Raw genomic sequence first — 27,088 nt, 5'->3', positions numbered from 1 at the left:
ACAACTGTTGTTACTATGTTTACTCAGACAATGAAGGCCTAATGAACTGATCAGGAAGTGACATGCTAGAAAATCAATCTACCTATCCTACAAAATGCACACAAGTTGCTATAAACTTGCATGCTATAATTACTCCAATCACTTTTACTCATGCTCAGGACTCTAACAGAGTTTGTGATGTTCGGAGAGTTTTGTAAATGCATATTATTTATAAAATGATTATTAACGTCACACCAACGACCTCCTTAACTTAAAAACATACTAAGCTTTCCAGGGAAACTGATTGGCTGTTTAAGCAGGTGTTATCTGCATTCATTCGCTGATCTCTCTTGGGTGGCACAGAGTCTGCCCTGCAGTCGTTGAGTTGGAGCTTGGCACGCCCTTGTTGGAGGAGGGCGCTCTTTTCACCCCTCACCCTCTCATTCCAATGCAGCTTTATGGTTATTGCTGTGGTTCTGGAATCGTCTCATGATGACTAGTAGGGATGCCTGGGCTGTCAGCTCTGCTATGAATGGTCCCTGATTCTCGTTGGGTCTCTGAAGACTTCTGATCAGCACCCAGACTCAGTCAGGAGATTCCACCCTTGGGATGATTTCTTCCAGCAATACTCTGGCTCCTGCACCTGTATCTCTTTACTGGGAGGAAAAACTTCTAACCATTTGGAAAACATGTCAACCATCATAATAATAATAATAATAGTGGATTGCATTTATATAGCGCTTTGAGGGTCTCGAAAAGCGCTATATAAATACCACTATTCATTCCCTCTCACATTCACACACTGGTGGAGGCAGCTACAGTTGTAGCCACAGCTGCCCTGGGGCAGACTGACAGAAGCGAGGCTTCAAACCACATTTTCCTTTCAGTTCAGTGAAGTTTACTTATAGAACATCAAAATCTTATCTGAACATGGACTTAACCCCCCTGTAGAGGTTTAATACCTGTACATGAACTGTTAATCCCATAAATCACAGTAAAAAAGCCATGGACAAAAACACTCATGGAAAACATAGAAAGCATTGTTTCATGTTAAACCTAGAATCCCTCCTTTTGACACATGGTCCCTCCCATGAGTCAACTCATCAGAACTAGGAGAATAACAAATAGGAAAAGGTTAGTTACACAAATTCTTAGACAACATCAGGGCTTCTCCTCCGGAGTAATTTCGCTTCAGCCCTGTAAACCCTGTGTTAAAGACTAAAATCAGCATTAATGTCATGTTAAGTGGGTCTGGCTCTGCCTGGAGCCTGCATCCACACCACAATTACCTAGAAACCAAAATCAGTGAGTAAATACAAACTTCACACTTACAAACAACTGTAGGGTCATAGGAGCAATAAGGCATCCCACACCACAGACACAAGTGTGCCATGTGCAGTTTATGTCCCCAGATTATTAAAAACACTACTGTTGCCATAATTTACCCAAATCATGAATCACCCCATTGTGTTTAATCAAAACTACCGTAACCAGTGACGTTTCTTAAGTAATGTCACTCACGTGCTTTCACACTATGAGCTCAACAGTGATATGATAATGAGCCCAACAGTAAGATGTTCTGTAATCACTGCACAACCTTTCACTTATGTCTGTCTGTGTCTGTGCCGAATCCTCCACAAGCACTCTTAGAGAGAAACAAACATTAGCAAAACATATGAAGCATCCTGGAGGTTGTTCCTGGATCAACAGATTCCAGAGGTGCTGCAAAAAGATCATAAAGTTAACACTCTGCTGTAAAAGAGGTAGTACTGGTTTCAAACACAGTATGTTTGACACTGTATTCACATTTTCTCCAACATTTTCTCAACAACATAGTGTAATTGCATAACCAACATATAACCTGTAATCACAGTTGCCTTCACACATAAACTCAGTAATCCTGTGAAAAAAAACAAAACAGTTGTGTGTCCTACTATAAATCACAGAATCAGATCACATGATGAACTCTCTGCTGTAGAAAAGAGAATGTAAATGTTAGCGCCATGCAGGTGTATACACACTTCCTCACAGTGACCTCTGCATTTGGCAATGCTAGGTCATAATAACACTCCGCTGGTAAATTCACAGACACAGAAAGTGGCATTTAAAAGGTTAAATCAGCACACAACCTAGGATGTTGCTGTCATCTTTCCACTCCTTTAAAAACAGAGAAACACACACATAGATACATCCACCCTGTCGTCATGTGGAGGTGCAACCTCACTACTTTTAGCATTTATCCACCTCAAATAAATCTATGGTCAGAGCTTTGTGACTTCCTGCACACGTCGGGCCCAATTCATGCATTCAACGGACCCGTCTGTGTTTTGATTAAAATTTTGTTTCCTAATGAAGTGAGCAGTGGGTGGGTGAAAGCTGTTCATCAGAGCATAGCTTAACTGCTGCTGATGTGGGCTGGCCTTCTCTGCACGCTCTTCAAGGCCGCTATGTTTTCTGCCAACTTCTAACATTTGACATTTTCCAACAATACAGTGTGTTACCATAACCAACAAGCAGCCAGTAAAAACAGTTTCTTTCACACGAAATCAGTAAAACAAAAAAGTAGCAGCATAAGGGTTAAGTTTGCAAGGCCCGCCCACACTCATGTAAACCTACAGTCTCTCCTCCTCTGGTCTCTGTCATCCTTCTGCAAAAAACAAGCAAACAAAAACACATACATCCACCCTTGTTCACTGTTTGGGTGGATTAGGCATTAGAAGTGACTAATCCTAAAATAGTTACTGTCTTCTCAATTTCAAGTCAGTCACGTTTAGTCCACATCATCAGTCCAGCCACAGTCCTCTGCATTTGCATTTATACCAATCACATGCATTCATCTAGTCACATGCATTCATCTAGTCACATGCATTCATCTAGTCACATGCATTCATAACGATCATTGCTGATAGTGGAAAACCGCGCACAAATTTAAATATCCACTGACAGCAATATTTCGTCATTCCAAAAACAAAAACAATTCTCATTGCTTTGAAATGGATTGAATCGCTACAATCCTTTTAAACACAGGATTTACCATCTAATATGGTCAACGTCCTATGTAGGTGAATTTTCTCAGAATCCAATTGTAATCTAGAGAAGCTCACCTTATATTTGCTCTCAATTAAAGTATTTTATAGTGCTTTTGCCCCCCATCTTGCAGGCCTACTTTTAAATCATCAACACACAAAATATCACCACCAGAGGGATGATACCTGGCAGTTTTTTTTTTTTTCCCTAAGTGCACTGTTACAAAAAAAACAAAACATATTAGGCCTGGTTCCAGACATGTCTAAGTGTAAAAAAAAAAAAAAAAAACCCAAAAAAACAGTCTTTCTCTTAGGTTTAGGTTGTTTTTCTTTTTCTAACTGGCAGAATCAGCCTGGTACTAAAACAAAAACCCCAAAATCTACCTGAAAAATCACAGGAAAAATTTTGCCTTCAGGTGAAATAACAGGCTGTAGGGGTTAGAACCTGCCATGCAGTGCTGCAGTCACTGCTTCTGGCTTTAATTAATAACTGATGCTTACATGGTCTGAAATCAGACTTAAGAGTCACTACCTTTGTTCATTTTCCCCACATCATATTTACTGGTTGTCCACAAGTGCTCCAGAATATCACACAATTGTGGAAAGTCTGGGGCCAACCAACATAGTTCCACCTGCTAAACACAAACTTTTTTTATTAGTAGCTGCACAGTTCAAACAACACTAATGTTCACCATTAAAAGCTTCCTAAACACTTCATATCAATGTTTTATCACTGGAATGTGGATTTCTTCCCCCTTTTTTTTCTTCCCCAAACATAAAACATGTAACATGGTGTCAGGTATTTCACAAAACATGTTTGTTCTCATGTAATCAGATCTGGGTGCAAGCTTCACCCATACATCAGAAACAGGAAACCAATTTTAACCCTCTGCTACATCTTATTCACTTGTTTTATAATCCAGTCATCTTTCCCTGATCTAGTAACAATAAACTCATTTGCATATCAGCTAAAAACTCACTAAGCTGACAGGACAACAGAAATGCATGTTCAAAATATTATCACAAAAGAGAATTTCCTTCATACAGTAAATTACTTGTGCTGCACCAATCAAGCAGAAAACATCTCCCAATTTACTATATCAACAACTAAATTTATTGTCTGATCACTGGTTGGTCAAACCAGAATCTGTTTTTTCCACAAAAGTTAAACTGTTGTCCTGCAACCTAGAGAGTTAACTGTCAGCAGTGGATACACTCAGCGTTTGATAACAAGTGTCTGTGAAATTTGCACAATTTTAACACTGACGACAGATAACAAACTGATCTTCATTGCATGTGTGTGTGTTAGTAGGCAGGTTTAATGGATGTGTGTGCAGTGGAGCTGCAGATTCAGCAGGGCATGTCCTTAAAGCTGCCTTTCCTTCACATTTCTCTGTTTATGTGTGTTTGTGTGCGTTTTATTTTTACCTTTGTTGCGATCCTACGGACTCTTTATCAACCTCCACAAGACAGCCGGCCACAGTTTTCCAACCCAATTTTCATGTGTTCTCACATTAACAACAACAGACTTCATTTTTCCTCCATGCTCTCTTCTCCCCACTTCTCACAGCTTCTGTCTCTCTCCTGCATCTGCAGCAGTTCACAGCTGTGGCATGTCAGGGACCCAGTGGGCCGTTCTTCTTCAGCTTTGCCTTTTGTCTTTCACTCTTTTAAGTCTCTTCCTTTGCCATTTCAGCTCCCAGTATAGCAAACGTGAAACTCAGACAGTCTTCTCAAGTCCATTCACTCACAGTGATGTCGCTGGTAAACCTCCGAGCTTGTGATTGGGAGCACATACTTCCATCCATCCATGGTATTTGTACATGCTGCTGAACCCTTTAGGGTTTAGGGCAGTGTTGCTGTGTGTTCACATTGTTGAGTCTTGAAGTCGACGCAGTTGCTCTCGAACTGCATTTTCTCTTCAGGGAGAGATTGATTGTCCTCAAAGCTTGTTCTTCATCGTAAGGTGTACATGGAGTGAAGCTGTGTAATATTCAGCCAAAACACGGCTGGGTGTAGTTCCAATTATGTTAATCTATCATTTTGCTCCGGCCGCTGTGCTTGTGGAGGACGTTGATTAAGTTCCGTAGCCACCTGTACTAACACACTAAAACATTTATTTAATATAAGTTTCATCACTGCTCATTAACACTTTCCCTCTCTTATTCTTCTATCCACATTTTAACACATCTCTTTCCATCACTCTCGGTTATACACACACCCACAGCACTTCTCACACACACACACACACACTTCTCTTTGCTGCATTCCTCAGTTTCTACACACTTCATACTGTACGTATTCTTTCCCATATTTCTGAAAGAGAAAAAAAATCATCCAATCAAAACCTGGATTTGCCCGGACCACCTGGAGGTGGCCGTACTGCTGACCTCAGCTTTGTGGACAAGCGTGTTCACCGTCCAGCCTTTTCCTTATGGTGCAAAAGTGTTAAACACCATAAACTAAGGACAGAGTCCTTCCCACAACAGTCCTGAAATTAGGTGTCGTATTCCTGAGGTTTCCCTCCCAGTGGTCCATCCAAAACAAAAACAAAAAAAAACAAAAGGAAAAAGAAAACAACAAAAGCAACAACAACTTAAAAAAAAACTACAAACAAACAAACAAAAAAAAAAAAAACCCTCTTATTCCGATCAACATCTTTCTCTTACACAACACATACTTCACCCATTTGGAGTTTTCACCCAGACCACCTCCAGGGACACAACATCCCCACGGCTCCTGTAGCCGCTTTGCTGAGCTCAGCACCCATTGCAGCCGGGCGTCCCCTCTGCAGCCTTTGCTTCGGTACAAAGTGCTAAAAACCATAAACCCAAGGACAGGTGAGTCCTTCCCAAGGACAGAAAAGTCCTTCCCACGACAATCCATAATTTAGGCGTCGTTTTTTTGAGGTTTTCCCTTTTTGTGGTCCGCTTGAAAACTCCCCCCAAATCAAAACAGCTCACCGTTGCAGATTCTTTTCCCATTTCTTTCCTCATAGTTCGTTAAATTCCTGCATGTGTGAGTCGCTGAAGGCCTCTAGCGGTTCCCCCTTTTTTGAAAACAAAAGAACGGTGGGACTGGGGCTATTTTCCCCCAGGATGGCCAGTCACCGCATACCTGCGATTCAGCGAAACTCAAGTGAGGAATCCTGTTCGTGACGCCAAATTGTTATGGAAATGTTAACAATAACCTGCAACACACCCAGTGAGCTTGATCTGAAGTGGGTTTAATAAACACATTGCAATGTGGAGAGAGCATCCCAGTGAAACACCAGGACCATCTCTGAATTGTGGCCACCGCCCTTACATCTTATATACAGAGACACAGACAAAGAACATTCCTCAAACTCTTACATGTTGGCCCCTCTCATTGGGGAGGGGGGGGGGGGCTATACCTCCTCCCTCACCGAGAGAATTATGACCTTGTTTTCTGCTTAGCCATCACCTAAGGATTTACATCCCTGATAAGCAGAAGGAGCCTCACTATCTGTTTAACGTCTCTCATTACAACGGCCTCACTGTGTTAACTTTCCACATGCATGTAAAGGAGTGACAGGAGTGCTCTTACTATAGTAAAGTGAGAAAGTGATATTACTACAACTAATGTGATATGATTAAATATGCGATTAATACATGAGAAAAGAAATCTGCCACCACATTACGCAATGATCCAGCATCGGAGAGAGCTCCACCACACTCCTAAGTAGCTCCTCTGACGAGGCTTGATCAGCTGCAGGTGTGAGTAATTCTCCTCCGCAGGTGTGGCCAGGCTCCTGGCTGACACACACACACACACACACCTAGATACACAAACATGTAAACAGGAGACAGCAGCACCAAAAACACACATGTCCATAACTTCTTACAGGCCCTGGGTCACCCAGACCCTGGTCCCATGACAATTTCTCAAAACTAAGTAGGCCTACACACCAGGGTTTGGACACGTGTGGACCCAAACTATACTTAAACTTTACCCTTTTTTGTGTGTCACCAAATACACTTTAATATCTTCCAGACAAGAATGTAGTGGCATAATCTTTAACCTCCTAAGAGGTTGTTCCTGCAAAAAGTAAGCACGTGTTACTGATAAAAAGTCCAATAGAAGCAAAGTCTAAACTTTGAAAACAAAAAACAAAAACCTGTCTGATTAAGATCTGATCTTTGGGGGGTTTCAATAAGCAGTGTGACCCGTGTATATGCATCAGGGGTGGGTTTTGATTATCGATTTATCGATTAAAATCGATTCTCGCTTGGATAACGTGATATCAATTGATTAAAATCCTGAATCGATTTTTTAATATAAATTTATTTTGGCCAAAACGCCAGAATCTCAGGTTAAACCTCCCAAAGTTTCAAAAACCACCAAACAGCTAAAACACTAAATGAGAGCAGGAACACGGATTCTGCACAAAGACGTAAACACAAAGCGCGGAGCCGCCGACGCATCAGAATCAGTGAGATGTGACTTTCTCACCTGACTGCACGGACACGAGCTGAAAGCCGACAGCTCGCTGATTCTGATGTTTCGGCGGCTCCGCGCTTTGTGTTTACGCCCTTTTTGCGCCGATTTTGAAGCTGCAGATTTTATCTTTCTCCAAACAATATTGAGTAAACCAGCAGCAAAAGAAGATCCAAACTACGCTTCACATAAACATCGTCATGAATTCCCTCTGATTGTTTTGCTGCCACCACGATAAAATCACACTTCATGCACAGCTCTCTCTCTCTCTCTCTCTCTCTCTCTCTCTCTCTCTCTCTGTACTTCAAGAACAGTTTCCCATCTAAAAATCTGTTTTCTGCATTATTTGCTTGCGTATTATGCACAAGTCTACCGTTCTCACAGCCTGTCGGACGCTGTTTTTTTTTCTTTTACTTACTTCTGAAAACAAAGCCTCATTTCTGCCGTTCAATACTGAACAAATTTAAACTTTTTAAAATGATGCAAAATTGCAAAGTGCTCAGCTGTGTCTGTAATCAAACCTCTGTAACTTTGCTCTGCTTCACGTCAGCAGCATCAGGTAATGTTCATATGTTCATTAATGGTTTTCTTTCGTTTTTGATTTACTGCAGAATATTTGTATAAAATCCCAGGCCAGGAAAACCTTCATGTTTTTCTGTTTTATCCTCAGCTACTTTGACACAAAGGCATCTGCTGTGATGCTCACACCTTTGATAAAGTCTCGCAAGTGTCAGATTTCTTTTTATAGATATAAAAATATAGAAATGTACTGATGCATGACCTGAATTATAATATTTCTGACTGTCTGAGGCAAAATTTCCCCGATTCAAATTGAATCAAATTGAATGGAATCGAATCGATTCTAGAAATGAGTGACGATACCAGCCCTAATATGCATGTTTTAATAAAAGAGATAATGTTGGTGTTTCAGTCATGTAGTAACTGTTAGCTTTAACTGTACAAGGCTTGTTAGACATAATGAAACACATCGTACAGATTTCTGGATGTTAGACTATAATTTTTATTATGATTATTAATCTTGAGTCTAAAAAGTCAGTCAACTATATCCAGGATATCTTTCTGTTAACTGGATTCACTGACCCTAACACTGGGACCAGGATAAGCGGTCGCATGAAGCTGGTTATCAGCTGACAATCTTATTATTTAATTAATTGAATGAAGTTATTTAATTTTTCAAATTTTTCCTCTACATTTCCCCTGAAATGAAGGGATTGTGTTAAACATGCTTTAGTTCCTCACATTTTTCTGCAATCTCTTTGTTCAACCCCCTGAATTAAAGCTGAAAGTCTGCACTTCAAACACATCTGAGTTGTTTCATTTAAAATTGATTTTAGTGTATGTACAGAACCAAAATTAGAAATTAAGTTCTCTCTGTCCAGATATTTATGGACCTAACTGTATAATCTATACAACACGTAAAAAATGCTGTAAATAAAGAAGTCTGTGAAAATGTGGCGCTTCCAGGTCAATTTAAACTGAAGTGATATAATCTTCTCCCCACAGTTTGAGTTTGTATTGTCTCAGCTGCAGACAGACTATGATATAAATTTGGAGGTGCCAACTACTATTAATATTATTAGTTATAAAGGACACCTTCCTGCCTTTAGTCTTATTCATGATGATTATTAGTCGTCTTCTAATGTCCACAAGTCTGTATGATGTGTTTCATAGTTTCTAACAAGCCTTTTAAACTTAAGTTACTGCATTGCTGAAACATCAACATCTGCTTACTGAACAAAACAAAAACAACCAAAAGACCACGCATCTGATTTTATTTTTATTTTAATAGACTTCCAAAAATTATACCAGATAACTGGCCTCAGAATATAATTGAATAAACATTTTTAAAAACGATAACCTAATCCTGTCTTGACAGGCTGAGCTCTTCAGTATCCACCAACAGCATCGTCATGCTGAGTCAGACGTTTCTGCTCCTGGTGGAAATACTCTTCCTCTTTCCACATTGTACCAAATGTTTTTAAATGTTAGTTTCATTTTAAAATTAAAGATTAAAAAAGTGTAACACATATAAACATCAGATAATTAAGACAAGCGAATGGTTCAGTTCCACATGTGCATGAGGTTTAGAGGTTTAAAATCTAAGGTTTAGATTGACTAATGGCTATTTTTAACTCCTGTTTCATTTTTGGCTGCAATTTCCTGTTTGCATTTAGCTATTTTTCTCATCTCTGAGAGTATTTGTCATGTCTGCAGACTGTCAGGCTGCTTGGTCACAGAGGAAGGTTGCAAGTCTCTGGTCTCAGCTTTTAGCTCCAGTTCTTCCCATCTGAAAGAGCTGGACCTGAGCTACAATAAACCAGGAAATGCAGCAGTGAAGATGCTTGAGCAGCTAAGACTGGACACTCTGAGGTATGTAGATGGCCGTTACAGCCACAAACAGTGTCTGATAGATGAGGAAACTGGCTCTGTCTGATTACTTAATGCTGGAAACCAGTGTTATTTGAACAATCACACATTTCTGGTCTAACTTAAACAGTAGATGTCTGTATGGGGTCTCAAAGGACAAAATCTCTGTCAGCAACAATGGTGCAGCCTGTTCAAACTGATCTCTGGAAAGGAACTGAAATTTTCACTCTCTTTATTTATTTTAAGTTTTATCTGTGTGCAGAGACCATGTCCAGGACATGTTTAGCCTGGCCCAGCATAAACTAGTATTAGGGGGAAGTTGTTTCCCCAGCTTAAGAAAAACATATTAGTAAAAGTTAATTTGATTACTAGGTCACTCAACTTAACTGGCCACCTACTAAAATGGGCTATTTTGCACTGCTAGTTTGCTGCTTCTGAGCGTTTACTACTGAAACTTGTTTGTGCTAAAATATCAATTTGATCTTCTGGACTTTGTGATAATAGTTAGTAGAAAACCACAGAAAAATAGAATGCAGTCAAAGTGAATTAACTTTGGTCGATCAACCTTGAAATTATAATTATAATAAGAAATAATCATTCCAACAGAAAGCAAAGATTAAGAAACAAAGGGATGGAGCTGGTGGAGGAAACCGGGTCACTGGTTGGGTGTTAGGCCCAGACTAGTGGGTGTTTTTGACTGTAAAGTGGATGTAGCATTAACAACCACTGGTCCTGTTACCCTGCAGCCTGCACTGCAGGATATGTGTTGCAGCACTGAGAGCTCCAGAAAGAGCCTTCATGGTGGCCCTGCAGCCAACCAGCACTTCAGTCAAATGCTGTCAAAAGTGGTCCCAGAGACACTGTTAGCTGTAACCATCAATGACCAAGAATTGTGTCATTTAATTCAGGGTTTCCCTGTATTATTGTTTGATATCATTTCTGAATAAATAAATCAAGATGACGAGCCTTTAAATGCACTTATGTTAGTATAAATATACAAAACTAAAAGAGAATTTTCCTGTTAGGAGAATAAGAAATAAATATATTCATCACATGCATCAAACCACAACCTCCTCCTGCACGAGTGCAGCATTGTGATTGGTTGATGCTGTTCCATCATTTGTGTTTGTTTACCTTCAACAAATTTGCTCTACAGAGCATTTATTAATTAGAATGATTATTAATAAACATCTTTCTCTCCTGCTTTTGGTGGAGTGAAACAATAACTCCTATCTCCAGAGGTCCACAGGTCCACTGGTACCTGGTCCTAACTTCACCCATGTCTGCACCCTCAGACATCCCACTGTGGAGGCATCCTGGCCTGGACCAGTGGCTGCCCTTGTGAGACAGACTTTATGGTCACAAACAGCCCTAATCTGAGAATGAAGGCTCCTTTACATAGAAAGCAGTATGTGGTGTGATGACCGCTGCATTAGCTCAAAATATGTGATGCACTGGCTGCTTCACTCTACCTGTACTGAATCAGTTTTTGTACCCAGTCCCAGTCTTTACATTTAATATGCACCCACTCCCTGACAGCATGAATGTCACAGTGTGTTGAACCTTGACTGTGGCACATGTCAATGCTCCCTGGACATCGTGCTTAATAAAGGAGATTAATGTGATGTGATTATGAGTTTTGCTCTTTTGAAGTTGAAACATTTATGTGTCAAAATGTTGGACTGTTCCTTTATCAGTGTGTAACAGTGTGTGTATGAGAGCCATGTAATGTCCATGTGTGCATGCTGACTGTGCTGCTCTGACCCCCCTCCTCCTTTCAGGGTGGAGCCTGCTGGAGTCCGATGGTCCAGGTCTGAGGAAGTGTAAGTGTGTTTTTAATGGGATTCATGAAAACAAAGCAGCACACATTCAACCATCTTCATCATTCTGATGTCAGGAGTCATCATCAAAGGGCCAATCAATGAACAGATGATGGATCAATAACTGCAGCTGGATTGTGTTTGTTCTCTCCATCAGATTCCTGTCAACTCACAATCGACACAAACACAGTGAACACAAAGCTCCAACTGTCTGACAACAACAGGAAGGTGACACATGTGGAGGAGGTTCAGTCATATCCTGATCATCCAGACAGATTTGATGTTTGTGAACAGCTGCTGTGTAGAGATGGTCTGACTGGTCACTGTTACTGGGAGGTCGAGTGGACGAGGAGGGCTTTGATATCAGTGAGTTACAGAGGAATCAAAAGGAAAGGAAGGAGTGATGAGTGTGTGTTTGGTGGAAATGATCAGTCCTGGAGTCTTTTCTGTTCTGATCATTATTCCTCTGTGTGGCACAATAACAGACAAACACCCATCTCCTCCTACTCCTCCTCCTCCTACTCTGTCTCTAACAGAGTAGCAGTGTATGTGGACTGTCCTGCTGGCACTCTGTCCTTCTACAGAGTCTCCTCTGACTCTCTGATCCACCTCCACACCTTCCACAAAACATTCACTGAACCTCTTTATCCTGGATTTACAGTCTCATGTGGTTCCTCAGTGTGTCTGTGTGTAGTTTAGTTTAAAGAGTGTCATGTTAGTGTCCTCTAACACTCTGATTGTTGAACAGATAGTTCAGTCTGTACATGTCTGTCTCTTTCACTCAGAAACACATGATGAGATTCATGCATTCAATCACTTGATGTTTTAAACTGTTTTTGTGTTTTCTCAAAGCTTCACAGTGAATATCAGTATGCAATGAGGCACAGAAAAGAAGATCAGACACCAGCGAGGGAGGATAAGAAGGACAGACGCAACAACATTGTCATCCCCTATGTAGCCGGTGTATCAGAAAAACTCAGGAGGGTTTTCTCCAAGCATGACATCCCGGTGTATTTCAGACCCAGCAACACACTCAGACAAAAACTGGTTGACCCGAAAGACAAAACCCCAAAACACAGACTTAACAATGTGGTGTATGCTGTACAGTGTAGCGAGGACAATACATCGGAGAGACCACTTCACAAGCGCATGGCACAACATAGAAGAGCCACCTCAACAGGACAAGACTCAGCAGTTCATCTGCATCTTAAGGATAAAGGACACTATTTTGAGGATGCCAATGTTCACATTTTGGACAGAGACGACAGATGGTTTAAAAGAGGAGTGAAAGAAGCCATCTATGTCCACTGTGAGCGACCATCTTTGAACAGAGGCGGTGGTTTACGACACCAACTCTCTGCCATCTATAATCCAGTTCTGAGTTCCCTCCCCAGACGCCTTAACACCCACTCACATCCTGGGCCATCTGACCTCAGGAAATCACATGATAAGGTGGGGCCAGGTTTCACAATGAACTCACCCAAAACTCTGGCTGATTGGGACCCACACCCAGTTTCACACCTTGGCTCAGGCGATTAGAGGATCATCAGGGGGTCCTTTTGTCCCTCTTTGGGGGGGAACTCCCACTAGGTTTAAATCTGGGACTCTCCACCATTTGACCTTTGAACTGAAGAAGCTTCTCGGATGAGAGGTGAAACGTCTTCAAGTAACTTAAAGAAGTCCAGACGCTTTTCTTTACAAGCTCCTTTGACTACGATGACCTGGATGACTGAGAAACTTCACAGACATCATCGAGACTGTCCAAATAAAACAGGATACAAACTAAGAGATACGGCTCGACACACAGGGACCGAGGGCGAAACAGACATGGGAACACTGAATGAATCACAAGGAGGGGAAACATCAACAAAACACAATGATGTGACTATGGCGACTATGGAGAAAGACCAAATACAGACATGGAAATTATTTTCGATAAAAGTAATATTAATTTGACTAATGGACAGGCAGTGATAAACAGCCTTCAAACAAACTGCTTAGCTTTACAGTCTTTGTTTTATCATCTGCAACTCCTGCAGTGTGAACCAGTCTTGGTATGTCAAACATAAAAACATTTTAGATACCGCTTCATCAGGTTGCATATATATACCGTATTTCTTCATCAGAGAATCTATAATGTATTAAACTAAAAGTGTAAGCCTGGTTTAAGGAGTATTAACTAAATAAGAATGTGACAACTTTCAGTCATTAATGTTGCAGAGACAGAGTCTGACTAAAGGGACATCACAGTGAGACCTGTTTGATCTGCAGACACAGTCTCTCTCTACTAAGAGTGTGTTTGACTTTAACTTTCACACAAAATGATTCAGCTCCTCTAAACCCTCCAACAAACATTTACAAATGCTTAGAAACATTTTGTGTTTCTAATTACTAATGTTCCCCAGCCTCAGCATTCCCACAAATCTGCCTGTTTCCTTTTTTTAAGTTTCACTGTCTGTCTTCTAAACTTCGCTGATGCAGCTGGTCGTCTTTGTGTGAATCTCCGTGTGAAGGTAATCGAATCAGTATGTATTTTTTTCTGATAATATCAGCTGTGTGCAGCTTCGCTCCAGCACAAATCATAGCATTGTTCATGATGACAGATATGAACGAGGTTGACTTGTAACACCGCAGTTCTGTGAGCCGTCATTTGTAAGCCTCTTAAACTTTCTTGCACTTTTACACAAAGTTTTATGGTACTGCTTCTTCTTCTTTGGGGATTTTTGTTCAACAGACTGAAAAAAGTTGTTATATATTTTTGAAATATATTTAAATTGGTATTTAAAGGACTATAGCATATTCTAATTAGATTTATGATACTGTGTTAAGACAGTAAAATTGTGCATGTGTGTGTTCGTGTGTCTGTGTCTGAATTTTGCTGGTACTGCACTGATTGATGATCATTGATGATCCACCTGACTAGTATAAATTACAGTTTTATATGACAGAACAAATTTGATATCTGTAAAAATATTTCACTAAATTTTTAACTGATTTCTCTTCTGGGACACCCACACTGTGTGCAGTTTCATCTCAGCCCACTGTGTGATTCCACATTAAAGGACATTTCTCCCCAAATTCAATAAGCTCAATGGATTATCATAACAGCGTATCAAAAATTCATTTATGAAATCCTTCTTAATTATTGTCATGAAAATCTCAGTGGATTCTTGATTTTGCTCGTCTACTCTACAGCCTGGATAGTTTCATTTCAAACTGCTGCCGTGTTTCTGCCAAATTAAAAAACAGTTCACCTCAAATTTAACACGGTTCAGTTAATAAACAATGATTAACAAAAGATTTTGTTCATATTTCATTATATAATTCTGATCCATCAAAGATATTCCTTCTTAGAATAATCCTTTCTCTTATTGAAGATCGATTTATTTTTCTCATTTTGGTCATTCCTATTAACCCAACCATTTTAAGTTTGTGTTATGTTTTTATTTTCAAGTACTTTATTTAGTATATTGAGTATTCTTGAACATTTACGTTGCCTTTTTCCTTAATTAATATCACACCACCACCCCCAAAACCTTGGGAACACAGAGCAAGGAAAGCACAGAGTACAGCAGAAGATGAGGACAATAAATACACACTGGATAATGAGACGAGAGGCAACAGGTGGGAGACATGATGCAGGAGAAAACTACAATAGTCACAGGAAGCAACAGTTAAAACAATAAAACAGGAAAACATGGAGAACAAGGGTTAAATTACATAGAGGAGAAAAGACTGGACAGGGGAACATGAGATAGATAAATGCAGACGAGACTGAGACACTGATGGGAACAAATCATTAACCAAATGGGGGAAGTAAAACTCAAAACTAGGTACACAAGACATGAGACGCTAAAAAAAGAGGAAACAATACACATGACATATGCAAAACACAAGACAAAGACAAAAAGGCATCACAAAACCCTGGGAAAAAAACAGCGATCCTCCATCCATCCATTCGCTTCTCCTTTTCAGGGTCACAGGAGCCTATCCCAGCTGTCATAGGGCAAGAGGCGGGGTACACCCTGGACAGGTCGCCAATCTGTCGCAGGGCCAACACACAGGGACAGACAACCATTCACACTCATATTCACACCTAGTGGCAATTTGGATTATCCAATTAACCTATCCCCCAAGCTGCATGTCTTTGGACGGTGGGAGGAAGCCGGAGTAACCGGAGGGAAAAGCGATCCTAACAAATAATATTGCAGTGGTTGGAGATGAAACTTTGCTGACATGTAGTAAATGGACTGATTCTTATATAGTGCTTTTCTACTCTCCTGGAGTTCTCAAAGTGCTCTATACAACAGGCCTCATTCACAAGTGCAAACTAATCTACATTCACACTCCGATGGACGCATCAGAGGGCAACTTGGGGTTAGTATCTTGCCCAAGGATATTTGGCATGCCAAGGATCGAACCACCAACCTTCCAATCAGTAGCTGATCTGCTCTACCACCTGATTCACAGCCACCCACCCATTACAAGTGGGTGAGACTGGTTCTGATATGGTGCTTTTCTACTCTGAGCATTCAAAGTGCTTTATACAAATGACTCATTCAAGGACTTTTCCTGTGCAGAAGAGTTTTCTATCTTGGGGTTAGTATCTCGTATCAAACAACCAACCTTCCAGTTAGTTCGTGACCTGCTATAACTCCTGAGCTACAGACAGAAGAGGAGTTTGTTAAGAATTTTATGACAACTGTCAAAGTTTTTTTTCTATTGTTTATTAAATTAATCTTATTAAATATGAGTAGAACGTTCCTTTTATTTCTCTGAAACGTTGCAGCTTTTGGTGGTTAAACTGCAAATATATAGAGAAGGTAACCCAGAGGAAGAATGCACAGAGACTTTAAGATCAGCTATCAAGAATCATTTTTATGCATTTTGATGCAATGTTATGATATTTGATGTTGAAATTGATTAGAAATGACGAATTTTACATTTTACAGAATTATGCAGTTTGGGTGTCCAAGAAGATGAATCTATTCAGAATTTCATGTCAACTATCATAAATGATTTAATACAGAACCTTCATACACCTACCTGAAACCAATTAAATGACATTATCGAGTTCCTTCGAAGTTTCTCCGTTTGAACAGAGTTGTTCTTTAATTTCTCGTGTCTCAAGCAGCAGTTTGAGGTGAAACTATGGATGCATGAAAGAGCAGCTGAACCAAATGACAACTGAATTTCAACTATAAAAGATGATTTTCAGAAATATTTTACATTTTTTGAAGTTATTTTAGATTTGAATGAATCATGAATGAAGAATCATTACCAGAAAAATTAAGAAGACAACTTGAGTGAAAAACAAATGACATGGGGGATTTATTTCTGTTAACTTCCTGAAAATCATGTGTGTTGTTATGTGTGTGATCAGCAAAAAGGGATAAGAAGCAGCACTACCGTAAAACTTAGCGTTGAAGTGCAAGCTTGGCAGATAACGGGTGGCAGGCGTGGCTCACACTTGAAACTCTGAGCTCTGGGTCTTTATAATCACTCTGCGGAGCTCACAGAGACTGCACGGAGGTCAGAGCAGACTTAGTGAATTATTTTTTATTATAGATGTAATATAAATTCAACACAGGCCTCTGAGCAAAAGGATCATGCTACAAGCTTTTGTGTCTCTTCCAACAGAAAGCAGAGGAGTGGAGTTACTCAGAGACTGACTGGATTAAACACACCAAAGGTTTATATTCCTGTTGGACCGTATCTCTTACCAAGGTCTGCACTACGTATCAGGATTTGATCAGATTCAGGTAAAATAAGGGTTCTTATAGAGGTTTGTTCACAATAGTAACTTATGCAGCTATTTTTCAGTCTCACTGACCAAACTTTTTACAACATGCTGCATTTTTAATAGTAAACTTCTGTTTAGTTCTTTTCCTGTCACACACTCATACATGTGTTTTGTCTGCTGTGTTGTTGTTAGCTTGTATTATCTGTTTAATCTCTTCAACATGGTTTTAGCTTTCTTTGTAAAGTCAGCAGCTCTGTCACTTTTCTCTGACTCCTCTTCTGCTCGACACTCAGCTGACACTCAGTTTCATTTCCACATTCATGAAGTTGTTGTCAAAGCGAATCATAGGCTCCATGATTGGTCAGCTCACTGTGTCCAGGCAGACAGGTTGGATAAGAATAGCAGATTTATGTTTGATTACGCTCGTTTCCAATTCAGTTCCAGTCATTCCTGGCCCCAGGAGGTTAATGGGGGTGGAAGATGGGGGGCAATGGGTTGTAAGTACAATGTAGATGAGTGGAGGCTTAATGTACTTAAACTTCCAGGCACAGTGAATCAGTGTGTGTCAGTGAATGCATCATGTGTGCTTCATGGCTCCATCTAGTGGACTGATAGTAGAAGTAGAGCAGCTGATGGCAGCTTCCTCTGCCTCACACTGCTGTCTGACTGCATTCAGCTGATATTTGGACAGCACACATGATGGAAAAGAGGATTTCAGTTGATGTGCACATGAATGATTTGTTTTTCCTCTGCAGGTGAAGGTAGAAAGTGTGTGTGAGCTGATGTGAATTGAGCAGCATGGATCAGTGTGAGGACAGAGAGGAGGGAGTCCCTCCCTCTAAAAGCACTCTGTGTGGGGAACATGAGAGCCAGACCAAAGCTCAGAGGTGAGATGACCATCTCTAACTGTCCATGACTCTTCTCCATGTCACAGCTCAGCACTCACATCACTGCTCCATCATTATTCACACTCATACCTCTGTGTGTTGTTTTAAAGCCCAGAGCTGTGGGGCGTACCAGGCTCAGCTGGACATAACCCTAAAACTAATCCAGAACCTGGACCTGAACCCAGCTGTGTTTCCTTAAAGAGCAACGAGTCAAAGGATATTATTGAACACTTTAACAATAGACTGTTATGTGACAAAGAGTAAGTACATTATTTTTATGAGATTCAGATCATCATGTCTTTAATTTAATATTTCCAGTTTTTCCTTCCTATCTCATGAAGCTGTTACATTTATTGTTTTTCTTTTAGGATCAATAAGAGGCCAGAATCTCCTGGACCTGAACCCAGCTGTGTTTCCTTAAAGAGCAACGTGTCGAAGGATTTTGATATAGACTTTAAAGGATGTTCTTCTGCTGCTGAGAGGTAATGTGTGTCTAGATGTTGTTCCTGACTCTGTATTTTTGAATAAATCCTCATGTTTAATATCAGCTCAGCTCTTTTTCACACACATTTCTATGTTGGTATGTGAAGCGGTGTGTGTTGGAGTGTTTCCACAAACACAGCAGTCAGAGTGGAAAGAGTGGATGTTGTAGGAGGTGTTTGTGTAGTGAAGAGGCTGAGTGTCTGTAGGACTCCAGCTGCTCCAGCAGGTGTCTCCTTTGTGCTTTGCTTCAAACACAGTGTAGGGAGGCGCTTCCACTCAGGTGTATCAGGTGTTGCTGGATGGAGGAGGACAAATAGTTTTTCCCTTCACTAACACTTCAGCAGCTCAATGTTCTGGGGAGATGTTTGTCATTATGAAGGTTTATGGATTATTGTTCTTACTTTGGTTAAACTGAGCAATACATTTTCCATCTAACATTTAAAGTAAATTTCCAGGTGAAAAAAAAGATCTGCAGCTGCAGCCTCTGTGATGTTTCAGTCTGAATGTAACAAATTCAACCAGAGTCCAAACAATGGCTTAATATACGTGTGTATTTGATATAATGCCAACAAGTACAAATAGGTGTTCTTACAGGTCTTAATCACAGAGGTCTGATAAGTCTGGTGACTTTCACAGTCAGCAATTTTGCTGCCTTTTATTTTATATTGGCCTTTTTAAAGCCCTTCAAATGCTCCCACATTCATACAGAGCTTTTAATAGCAAACTCCTTTACAGTCCTTCTCCTCTCACACACGATCACACGACTGATTTGTCTGCAGCAGCTGTGTTACTGCTAGTATTTTATTATGTGTGTAATCTCCTCATATTGTTCCTATGGTTTAGTTTGACTTCCTTCTGCAAACTCAGCTGCTCTGTTGCTGATACACGTCTCCATGAATATGATTGATCAGATGCTGCCAACACCATGTGTTTCATGTGAACGCTCAGCTGAAACCCTGGGTTGACTTATCGAGTTAATAACAAGCTTCACGTGACTGTGAATGCTGAAGTGAATCCAGATAAAGGAAAGAGACCCTGCTAATGTTGGACTCACTTCTTAGTGTAGATCCCAGGAGGAAGTTCAACATAGCCAGCCATTCTTTGTGCTAGCTCGACCAAACCTGAGACCACAGTGCAGAATAATGATTATCATCTGTCTCTGTCAAGGACATTTAAAATCCACAAATAACAAAAATAATTATATTTGATCATTAAAATATGTTTTCAATTAAAAAAGCATGAGCACACTGGTGGATTACAGAAACATGAAAACTCATTAACAGTAAAGTTAATTTAGGTGTAAACAAAGAGGCAAACATACTTAAGTAGAAGGACTGATGTTTGTGTTAAAATACCCTCTTAAAGCTGAAATACTGATTCAACTTTCTCTAAAAGTTGATTCTGTTCATCTGGACGTAGCGTTTTGTGGGAAACGTTTCGTCTCTCATCCAAGTGACTCCTTCAGTCTCAGTTGACTGCAGGTTTCAATCTTATAAACAGTACATTTGCATAATGACTGAAAACAGCCAACTAAAGGAACAATGGGCTGGGAGGTCAGTTCCTTAATCTTAATTATGCAAATTCTCCTGACCATTGATCAACAACCACTGATCAATGTCCATGAGTCCCATTCACAGAGAGTTGGGGAACGGCTGCAATCACAGCATTGTAAGATGGTGACAGATGTACCCTTAGGCCCCCTCCTCGACTCAAAGATAGTCTTTCCCTTTTCACGTAAATAGCCTCCTTGACTCCGCCCTCCAACTAGCGTTTCTCCCTGTCCAGGATGTTACATCCTCATCATTGAAAGAGTGTCCACTGGCCTGTAGGTGTAAATAGACGGCAAAGTCCTGGCTGGCGAGGTAGCTCTTCTGTGTTGTAGCCAAACGTTGTTTGGTTTCCCCGATGTATAAATCCTGGCAATCCTCCTGCACTTAACAGCGTACAATATGTTACTCTGTTTGTGTCGGGGGACCCGATCCTTGGGGTGGACCAGTTTTTGGCTCAGCGTGTTTTGGGGTTTAAAAGCCACAGAGACCCAGTGTTTAGAAAAAATGCATCTCAACTGCTCCGATACTCCTGACACATACGGGATAGCTACAGATTTTCTCTTAGGCAGCGGTTGTCCTTCTCTCCTGGATCGGCTGGAGCTTTCTTTAGGTGCTTTTCCAGCTTTGACAAAAGTCCAGCTGGGATAACCACATTTACGCTACGTCAAGATGAACAGTATCAACTTTTGGAGATTTACTTTCCTGGATGATTGAGAATGCATCAAGACGTTCCTCCTAAAGTGTTATTCAGTGTTGTGACAGTCAGCTGCTTCAGCTGCTGCTGGGATGGGCTGTGGCAACGAGAACAGAGAAAATCAAAATCAGAGTTTTTCTCTGAATTAAAAGCAAGGAAACAACAATATATTCTACATGGTGAAACTGATGGTTTATGGTGTTTGGGTCTGTTTTTCTGTATTTATGCAGATAAAGTGTAAACTCAGATGAATTATACCATCAAATGTTAAAGGAAAATATCAGGTTGAGTGTCTGTGAGCTGAGAAGGACGTGAAGCAAGCAGTTTATCCCAGAGCTGAAGCTGCTCTGTGTGCAGAGATGAGCTCAGATTCCTGCTGTGATTGATCAACAGTCACAGAAATGTAGACTTGTAGTTATTACTGCAGTACGGTCACAGCAGATACTGATAAACATGTATTATGAGGATGGATGATCAAGTTTCTCACTCTCTCCTTTAAATCTCAGTTTTTTTCTTCTTCACAGTTTATCTGTTAATTTATTAATGAATAACACTGAAAGAGTTTCTGTTATATTTCCCCTTGAACATCACCTTATTAGGGCGGCATTAGGAAATAGCCCCCCTCCAAAGAATGAATAAATGAATGATGATAATAATAAAATGATTCAAAAGCAGAGCTCAGAGTGGTAGAATGGTCAAACATGGATCCACGGGTGGTTCAACTGCATTTGGTGACGTGACTAAAGAAAATCTTTCAAATAATCCCACCATCAACGGGATGTTGTCTCCTTTACTACGGTTACTTTACTTGGTCACCGTGTGAATATCTTTGAAATGAACCAAATTCTTGTATTTGTTGGTTGTTGCATATTTAACCTCTACAGTCAGGAAAGGAGGAGATGAGGCCTCAACAATGTTGGGTTGTAGCTGTGGTTCAGGTTAGAGTGAGTGTCCATGGAATAAATGTAAGTCAGTGAACTGGAAACATGACTGTGTTAAAACGTTTTTTTTTCCTTTTTATAATGAGTCTAATCAAAGGTGTACAAAAGTATCTCCACTTTGACTTCTCTGTGTCACCATCAGAGCATCTGCACAGAGTGGAGAAAGATCCAGAAGAAGAGCTGGACTGCAGACAGCCAGTCAGAGCAGCTGTGTACAAAGTAAGACTGAACATCTGTCTGCTGATGGACTCATTTCTGAAAACTGGACTTGTTGTGTTGTTCAGATATTGAAGAGTTTTCTTTCTCTTTAGTCTAATTGGTTTTCTTTCTTTCAGCAGATGTTGGTGTGCAGGAGGTTTTAGATGAACATAAGATCAGTCTGAGGAGGAGATGTGAACGTCTGACTGAAGGAAGTGATGAAACAGGAAGTAGAACCCTCCTCAACAGGATCTACACTGAGCTCTACATCACAGAGGGACAGAGTGAAGAGGTTCATACCCAACATGAGGTGAGGCAGCTGGAGACAGCTTCCAAGATGGACGCCCTCCATGACACTCCAATCAGGTGCCAGGACATCTTTAAAGCCTTACCTGACCAACAGAGACCCATCAGAGTGGTTCTGACCAACGGCGTGGCTGGTGTTGGAAAAACCTTCTCAGTGCAGAAGTTCACTCTGGACTGGGCAGAGGGCTTGGAGAACCAACATGTCAGTGTGGTGGTTCTGCTTTCATTCAGGGAGCTGAACCTGATCAGAGATGAGCAGTACAGTCTTCTGGAGCTGCTCCATGTTTTCCATCCAACATTACAGAAGGTCACAGCAGAGAAGCTGGCTGTCTCTCAGCTTTTGTTCATCTTTGACGGCCTGGATGAAAGCAGACTTTCATTGGATTTCACCAACAGGAAGCTGCTGTCTGATGTCACACAGAAGTCATCAGTCAGCCAGCTGCTGACAAACCTCATCCAGGGGAATCTGCTTCCCTCGGCTCTCGTCTGGATAACTTCCCGACCCGCGGCAGCCAATCAGATCCCTCCTACATGTGTTGACAGGCTAACAGAAGTACGAGGCTTCACTGACGCCCAGAAGGAGGAGTACTTCAGGAGGAGATTCAGTGATGAAGAGCTGTCCAGCAGAATCATCTCCCACATGAAGACATCCAGGAGCCTCCACATCATGTGTAGTATCCCAGTCTTCTGCTGGATCACTGCTACAGTTCTGGAGCACATGTTGACTACAGAGCAGAGAGGAGAGCTGCCCAAGACCCTGACTGACATGTACTCACACTTCCTGCTGGTTCAGACAAAGAGGAAGAAGAACAAGTACCATGAGGGACATGAGACGAGTCCACAGGAACTGACGGAGGCTGACAGGGAAGTTCTTCTGAAGCTGGGGAGGCTGGCGTTTGAACATCTGGAGAAAGGAAACATCATGTTCTACCAAGAAGACCTGGAGCAGTGTGGTCTGGATGTGACAGAGGCCTCGGTGTACTCAGGAGTTTGTAAAGAGATCTTCAAAAGAGAGTGTGTGATCTTCCAGAAACCAGTCTACTGCTTTGTTCATCTGAGCATTCAGGAGTTTCTGGCTGCAGTCTACATGTTCCACTGTTTCACCAACAAGAAGACAGAGGTGTTGGAAGACTTCCTTGGGAAAGACTGGAAAAATGACAGTTTTGACTATTACAGTTATTATGATGACAGTAACGACGATGACAGTGATGATGCTGATGAGTCAGGCAACTCTTTTCTTGATGTTTTCCTGAAGAGAGTCATGGAGAAATCCCTCCAGAGTAAAAATGGCCACCTGGACCTTTTTGTTCGCTTCCTTCATGGCCTCTGTCTGGAGTCCAACCAGAGACTCTTAGTAGGTCTGCTGGGTCAGACAGAGATCAGTCCAGGAACCATCCAGACAGTCATCAAAAACCTGAATGAGATGAAGAGTGATGAAATCTCTCCTGACAGAAGCATCAACATCTTCCACTGTCTGATGGAGATGAACGACCTCTCAGTACATCAGGAGATCCAAGAGTTCCTGAAGTCAGAGAATAGATTAGAGAAGGAACTCTCTGAGATCCAGTGCTCAGCTCTGGCCTTCATGCTGCAGATGTCAGAGGAGGTTCTGGATGAGTTGGACCTGCAGAAGTACAACACATCAGAGCAGGGACGAAAGAGACTCATTCCAGCTGTGAGGAACTGCAGAAAGGCTCGGTGAGTCCAGATGTGATCATTAACATCATTGATCAGTGTAGGTTAATAGTTTAATTTTGAAAATAAAATCAGATTGTAACCACAAAGTGTTTGTGTCCGTACGCTGCAACCTTCCACACCATTGCTTTATTGTACATACTCAGCAGCAGCTCCATGGATCCCAAATCCAAGAGTGGAGAACAGATTTGAAGTGTGTCACATCCATGCAGTCACAGTTGTTTCCACCATGTTTCCACTGATATTAATCCTTTTCAATGACACGTTTCATATCAGTGAATATGTTCTTTAGGACGTCCACTGACATGTTTAAGTGTCCTGCTGGAAATCACTCAAATCATCCATGAAATCCATGAAAAATCCTTTTAGTGTTTCTAACTTCACCCTCTGTCCTCTCTCTCTCTCCATCCTCCTCACTGCTTCTTTCACTGATAATCATACAAACATCGTATTCAGCTACAAAATAACACAATAATATCATCTGATGATCATTGTTATAAGAGCAGGATCCATATTTGATATCAGAGTAACACACTGCTTGGTTATGTGCAGTCATCATCAGTGACTGTGGATCAAACAGAAGCTCTCTGATTGGTTGCTGACCTTGGTCACCTGTCCACTCTCACCTGTTTGTGTTTGCTCTCTCTTTGCTGTCTCCATCCTCTCTCTCCTTTCTCTCCCTCTCTGTCTTTGTACCGTCACTCAGGTCCAATGGAAACAGTGACATTTACAAACCAATCAAAGACAAACTGATCCATGTCAGGTTATAACAATATTCAAAGTGAATACAGGCTGCTGCTGGACACACACAGGTCACATCATTTTGACTTGCTGTCACCTGGATCTGGACCAGCAGGTAGCAAACAGAGATAATCTTTCCAGCTGGAACTCTTCACTGAGCTGAACTCATTCAAAATGTTCTGGAGTCAGATTCAAAATAGGAAACAGTCCAAATGTGTGTCTTCACTCTGACTCTGGATCAGATCTCAGTGACAGACTGTGGACATTATGGAAGCCTAAATGTGACACCATCTTCCTCCTTCATCTGTAGATTAAAGCCAAACAAAGATTCTCATTAAAAGTCTGCAGGTCTGAGAGAGACTCAATCGTTGTGTCATGTCAAACACAGTAAGAGGAGCTGAAGCACAGATGTGAAGAGCAGATTCATCAGATTATGACCTCACTCTGTTTTGTCTTCATATACATTCAGTCTGTGTTTATAATGCAGATTTTCTGCTTTTATAATAACAAATTTTATATTTTCTATCATCACAGACTGACTCAGTGTGGACTCTCACAGTCTCACTGTGAAGTTGTGGCCTCAGCTCTGAAGTCCAACCCCTCCCATCTGACAGAGCTGGACATGAGTAGAAATAATGACCTCCAGGATTCAAGTGTGAAGCTTCTGTGTGCAGGACTGGAGAGTCCAAACTGTCGACTGGAGACTCTGAGGTGAGTTCACTGACTGCGGCTGTTGTAGTTTTTCTATATTTCAGGTCTTTGATTGATGTTTGAAACTTTTTTTAGTTCCTAAATGTTCAGGATGTGTCTGAAGACAAATGTGAAGAAGTTTGAGTGCTTTCAGAAATGTTGTCTTTCCAAACGACTGAACAACAGTTTTTCCTTTTGGCTCCAAACAGAAGTGACAGACTTGAGCAGGGTTCATTTAAAGGCTGACAGAAGTGGAGTGGTGACGGGGAGATGTTTGACAGGACAGTGTTTCAGCCTCCACAGGTTCATGTTGTGCTCCATCAGTCAGTGAAGATGAAGTTAGTGCTGATGAGGCTGTCGAGTGTGTGAGGGATGTGAATGAGGATGATGAAGATCTGATGATAGCAGATAAAAACAGGCTGCACAGACTTTGAGCCATACAGGGCACACAGTGTGTGTACAGAACAGCTGAAATCATTATAGAGGCCTCACTGGAATATGGAAGCATCACAGTACAGCAGCTGGAGTGATGGTCAGGGTGGCCTCCCTCTCCTCTTCTTCTCCTCTTCCTCTTTCATTTTTAAAGCCACTTCTGCTGCTTTCATTCATTTGGAAGTCATGTAGCTGAGTTTGGGAGAGACTAACAGCCTCGGCAGCAGAGGGGAGAAAGGCTGTAACACCACCACTTTACTCTGTTCTACCTGTCACATCATTTTATCAGGAAACAAATATGCTCCTGTTCAGTGTTGGGGAGTAACGTTACGTATTTAAAATACAAAATATGAATAACTGTATTCCGTTACAGTTACCGTTTAAAAAGGTGGTATTTAGAATACAGTTACTTTGTTGAAATAAATGGATTACACGGCGGTACTTCCTTGTTTCATATTGTGGCGGGTCAGGACTGTTTGGGTTTTGTTTGACAGCTATGTTCTGTTGTTCCAGGTGGCAGCGTTACGGTTGCCATGGTTACAGGGTGACGCTCTCTCTCTGCGTGTTTCCTGGGTGAGGGAGGCCTTTTTGTTGTTGTTGTGCTAAGCTAATAGGCAGAATGCTACAGGTATAGCTCTAAAGAATGTAGCATCATAGGTAGTGTAGTCCGTGCTGCAGGGAGAATGGACTCCCATACACGTTATGTGTCTGTGAGCGAGGGAGGGAGAAAAAGGAAAAGTACGAGCTGTCATTGAGCAAAAACGGGAGCTGGAAGCATGTAAATATAATAATAACCACTGCAGCCAAGAAGAGTGCCTGACGAGCCCAGTTGTAAGTAAGCTATTAAGACTCGACTGTACACCGTGTTCGTGTTTTCCTCTGAAACAATAAGTTCCGTTGGAGCAGCCTTTCAACGCCTCTCTCTGTCTCTCGCTAGCAAAGTTGACCCAGACAACAAAGTAAAGCTAGTTTTCGGCTACGAGCCCGACACAGAACCGACCGTATTAGCCAGAGGTCCCTTTACTACGGTTCGGAGCCGCAGACCTTCAGTAACAGT

General features: G+C 41.2%; 1 protein-coding gene and 1 pseudogene across 9 annotated transcripts in view; both read left to right on the top strand.

Annotated features, from left to right (window-relative positions):
* LOC148105779 (protein NLRC3-like) overlaps positions 1-27,088 on the top strand; it is a 342,596-nt gene that overhangs the window by 31,394 nt on the left and 284,114 nt on the right. For 2 of the 9 annotated variants that reach the window (XM_087838921.1, XM_087838923.1), the window contains exons 1-2: positions 22,355-24,171; positions 25,444-25,620. The exons of 1 other annotated variant lie outside the window; for it this stretch is intronic. In XM_087838921.1, coding sequence (XP_087695047.1) covers positions 22,505-24,171; positions 25,444-25,620 — 1,844 coding nt within the window. In that variant the 5' untranslated portion in view covers positions 22,355-22,504. Of the gene's footprint in view, positions 1-8,329; positions 8,336-18,209; positions 18,302-18,411; positions 18,562-18,669; positions 18,784-22,111; positions 22,189-22,304; positions 24,176-25,443; positions 25,621-27,088 lie in introns of those variants that run through there. 6 more of the 9 variants (XM_087838924.1, XM_087838927.1, XM_087838922.1 and 3 more) reach the window with 6 other exon arrangements.
* Positions 9,541-12,370, top strand: LOC148105790 (neoverrucotoxin subunit alpha-like; annotated as a pseudogene).

This window comes from Neolamprologus brichardi, chromosome 3, assembly GCF_056152115.1.
Source record: "Neolamprologus brichardi isolate AB-2024 chromosome 3, ASM5615211v1, whole genome shotgun sequence".
Lineage (NCBI taxonomy): Eukaryota > Metazoa > Chordata > Actinopteri > Cichliformes > Cichlidae > Neolamprologus > Neolamprologus brichardi.
Note: the sequence above shows the minus strand (reverse complement) of the source record. Positions and strands in the feature narration are given on the sequence as shown.